This window comes from Octopus bimaculoides, chromosome 5 (genome assembly GCF_001194135.2).
Source record: "Octopus bimaculoides isolate UCB-OBI-ISO-001 chromosome 5, ASM119413v2, whole genome shotgun sequence".
Taxonomy (NCBI): Eukaryota; Metazoa; Mollusca; class Cephalopoda; order Octopoda; family Octopodidae; genus Octopus; species Octopus bimaculoides.
Window position 1 is genome coordinate 109,087,223 of NC_068985.1, and position 4,804 is coordinate 109,092,026.

Below are 4,804 nucleotides of genomic sequence, written 5' to 3' on the forward strand. Positions count from 1 at the left end.
TGTGTGTGTGTGTGTGTGTGTGTGTGTGTGTGTGTGTGTGTGTGTATGAGTGTGTGTATGTGTGTGTGTGCATGCGGGCGCGCGTCTTTGTTTGTTCCCTTGACAATCGATGCTTGTGTGTTTAATCCCTTGTGTGTTTAATTTGCTGTTCGGCATAGGATACTGATAAAATAGGTTCTAGGCCTGCAAAGAATAAACGCCGGTGTCGAGTTGTTTGTCTAAAGCTCCTTTAAGTCCGTGCTCCAGCATGACCGCAGTCAAATGACTAAAATATGTAAAATAATAAAAGTATAAAAAGTATTACATAACGTATTATGCAGCATATTTGTTTGCCATTTGCTAACAGAACGAACGACGACACAGATATTATCCTGTTTCGTTGAATTGAAAAAATAAAAATTTAAAATAATTACTTTACCATATTCTGTTGCAAGAAATCTAGCCATAGCCATGCTTTGTGGAATTTTTGTTCCATCATCAAATTCAAGAACTGGCATCATACTACACGGCATCACTAAAAATTGGAGTAAAATCAAAACATTTTAAAATGATTTCTGTTAGAATATTCAATAACATTTACTCAAGACACATTGAATGGAAGGTGACGATGATGATAACGATGATGATGATGATGTTATTGAAGACAATGATGATAATGAATATGCCAGTGACCACGACGATGGCGATGATGATCCTGATGATGATGGTAACGATAATGATGATGATGAGGATGAGGATGATGATAATGATGATGATCATGATGAGTCAACAGAAATGAAATTTCAAGTGTCATAATGAACGTGGAACCAGATTTGATATTTAACGAAAGATACTGAAAGATGCTGGTAGGTACTCAAGATTAAGCTCCAAACTATTAGTCCAGTAAACAAAGCTGTTCATTCCACCGTTCTACGAACAAATGGCGTCAATGTAATCAACTAGGAGAATGTATAGAGAACGTTGTAGAAAGCTGCAAAATGTTTGCTCAGAATTACAAGTGACGTGATGGTTAGTGTTGTCTCAATTTACACAGAGCAATTTGCAATAAAAAAACCCCCCACAAAGCAATGGATATAGAAATTGATATAGAACCCTAAATCAATCCTTCATAAGACACTCAAATTTAAACAGACAGAACAACTATGCACCGTGGATCAGATATTATTATATGAGGCACAAAAAATAGAATGCATCATTAAAAATGATACACTTCTTTCATATAAAATATTCTGCAGATAATGTACTTGAAAACAATTCAAACTATAAGAAAATGAAATATGAAGTGGTGATGCACAGCAGCTAAAGTATACGTTGTACCAGTTATCAAAGATTCATTGATTTATTCTGCTCCAAAATGTTATTATGTTGTGAGGTTGTGTTCCCCAAATCTGACCTTAATAGAATACTTTATATAATTATGTTTGTAGAAAGGCACATTGTGTCTAAGATATTGTTTAAAGTTGACAATATATATATATATAGATGAAAAGCAAAACAAAGAAAAAGAAGATATGGGATAGTGGTTAAGAGCGCGAGCTACTAACCCCAAGACTCTGAGTTCGATTCCTGGCAGTGACTTTAATACTACTACTACTACTACTACTACTACTAATAATAATAATAATAATAATAATACCTTAGGAATGAGAACCCAGGTTCGAAATTTCCCCAAGACACCTGATTAAGGCTGGAAGGTATATCAGCCTACAAACAAGATGAGGACAAATATCCGTCAAATGTAAATAATGTAAAAAAAAAACAACAACAGTATATTGTACCTATACTGTGCAAGGAAATACAATAAGTAATCATTTCTACTATTGGCGCAAACGTGACGTTTGGGAGAAGGGATCGATAAAATTGGTGACAGCAGTGCAATGGGCCGAGTACACCAAACCAATGCATAGCTGGCACTAATTTTATAGACCACAATGGGACGAAGAAGTAAGTCAACCACGGCGGAATTTGAACTCTGAACTTAAAGGCGGATAAAGTGCAACTAACCATCTCGTCAGGCTTGTTAACGATTCTACCAGCTCACAGCACTGATAATAATAATAATAATAATGATAATAATAATAGTAATAATAATAATAATAATAATAATGATGATAATGATGATGATTTCATTTATTTACCACAAGGGCGAAGGATAAGGAGGACAAAACAAAGACAGACATGAGGTGTTGGGGTTTACATCTTATGTATTGATAGAAAAAAATGAAATAAGTACGTAAATGTGAAATAAGGTGGGGAAAATAGTACTCGATTACCGAAGGTAGAGTAATATGCTTTATTAATAAAGCTGTAAAGACATCACAAAAAAGTTTTTGTGATGTCTTTGCAGCTTTATTAACAAGGTATGTATGTGTGTGTGTGTTACGCAGTAACACTCAACAACCGGTGTTGGTGTGTTTACGTCCATGAAACGTAGCGGTTTGGCAAAAAAAAGACCGATAAAAAATAAGTACAAAAATTTCTTCAAGTCAGTACCTCTGCATGACCACAGTTTGGTGATTAAAACAAATGAAAGATAAAAAAAAAATATATATATTTACGAACGTTCTCTCATGACAGCCCATTCTGAAGATTCGATCCTGCGGTCATTGTACTTGACGCCAGCAGCTGCTAAAAGCATACGGCATACTTCAGCACGGCCGCGATGGTTGAAGTAGTGAATCGTATAAGACGGCATAGTTTATCTTGTTGGTATTGTTGCTGTAATGCTGTAATCGTCACACAATTGAACCTGCTTCTATAAGTTATTTGTTTTATTTTTGTTAGGATTTATGGTCGTTTAAGAATATTTAATGGATTTGATATCAATTGTTCACAGATGAATTTTTAATATTTTCGGTGTTGATGTGGCTGCAGTGTTCGATGCGTTTGCTCTTTATCGACGGTTTTGATGTGCTTGATATTAACGTCGGTGTTGCTATAGATGGTCAGCTTGATAGTTTTGTTAATACATAATACTTCGTCAGTATGTTTAGGCACTTTTCAAGAGAAGAAACTAAGACATGCCTCTTTGACATATATGTCAGATCAGCACACATCGACGACAATTACTATTATCTTCTTAGTTGAAAATCACCGTTCTACACGCACACATACACACACACAGGCAGATGCACACACATACATATATGTCGAGAGAGATGGACGGACATGTAGAGAGACAGACATACAGATAGATAAATAGAAAGGTAGACGGACAGATATATAGATAGAGAAACAGTATGGAGAGAATGCCTATATATTTGTATGTGACTGTGTAATTAACTTCATACGTATGTATGAGCATATATACACATATGTTTGTCTCAGTTTAGCAAAGGTCATCCATGTCATGACAGAATGGTCATTAATTTCAGCCTTGAAGCGTTGTTCATTAAAAGCCAACCATTCACCATTAAGAGAATTGATTGTCCAGCTAATTTTCACCTGTGACGCTGGTCGGTCAAGTTGGCAGATGAAAATGCTTTGTTCTTTTGTTTCACACGATTCCCAGGTACATTATTAGTTGAAAAAGAGGTTACAAGTATCAGTAATCATTTAAAGTGAAAAGAGAGTCAATGCAGTTGATGACACGACATATTGAAAATAATTACTTGCAAATATGATCAAAAACTTCCAATGCACGCCTTCCATGCTTTTGAAGTATTTGGTATTATTTGCAAAAATTGATAGATAGATCAATAGATAATGGGTAAAAAAATGCATATGCGCATACATGAACACGCTCACACTCGCGTACGCACATACACAAACACGTCCGCAATATGTTCCAGATACTTTCTTACAGTACTATAGTTTGAATATGGTCTAAACTTAAAAAAAGGTCTTCGTGGGTATATCAAGCCAAAGAGAGACTTGTCCCCTTAATACAACGAGGATTCAGCTGCCGATCGGTTGCGTTGTTATTTAACTTTGCATCAAGATTTCACTAACGCTTCTGCTTCAAAATGCATATGGCAGAGAAAATGTTAACAAAGCTTATATTTAACCCAACTCATTATTTAACACTACGAACTTCACGAAATGATCAGAATTATTACAGTAAAATAACCCAACGAGTCATATCCATATGCATTTATATCCCCACTTTGAACCAACATGTCGATTTTTAATCAGGTAACCTCACAACAAAGCATAATTTGATCAGTGCTAACCTGATCAATACAGCTCAGCTGCCATAAAAACATGCAAAAATTAAATTCTTTCCATGTCGCAAACATTGTCATATATTGGAGAAAGATACTCCTGGTCTGCATAAAATATAACGAAGAACACATCAAATTATAATGTTTCAAAGACTACGAACAGGGTACTTCTGCGTGACTTTAAATTCTCTAAGTCCATAAGGGAAAGATAATTTTTACAGATTCCTATATTAATACATTTGCATTTAAAAAATGTGGCGTCTAGCCTTCTTTTATGAATGCGACTTTCAAATAAAGTAAGTCCTCGGGTCGAACTGTTCGGCTAAGACCCTTTAAAGCGGTGCTCCAACATAGCTGCAGCCTCAGTTTTTTCAAGCCCTTCAAGGCGGTGCTCTAGCACTGTTGAGGTTTCATTTCTTTCACAACTGTATCAAACTAAAGCTTTCGGTTTTCCTATTATAATCACATTTTCGGGTATCTTTGGCAATGGATTCCGCATTTGACATAAATATCCAATCGATTTCCAATTTGGTGGACATACCGAAAACTATATACTTTTTCGTGTGAACGTTAAATATATTTTCCGATAGTCGGCACCTGACTTCACACTGGCATTTATAAAAATAAATTTAAAATAGTTT

At 35.4% G+C, this 4,804-nt stretch overlaps 1 protein-coding gene across 1 annotated transcript in view; it reads right to left on the minus strand.

The window, feature by feature from the left end:
- LOC106869768 (S-crystallin 4) overlaps positions 1 to 3,162 on the minus strand; it is a 15,268-nt gene extending 12,106 nt beyond the window's left edge. The window contains exons 1-2 of the mRNA XM_014915633.2: positions 2,563 to 3,162; positions 419 to 514 (exon numbers count right to left, since the gene is read on the minus strand). Coding sequence (XP_014771119.1) covers positions 419 to 514; positions 2,563 to 2,695 — 229 coding nt within the window. The 5' untranslated portion in view covers positions 2,696 to 3,162. The remainder of the gene's footprint in view (positions 1 to 418; positions 515 to 2,562) is intronic.
- Positions 3,163 to 4,804: the final 1,642 nt, after the last annotated feature.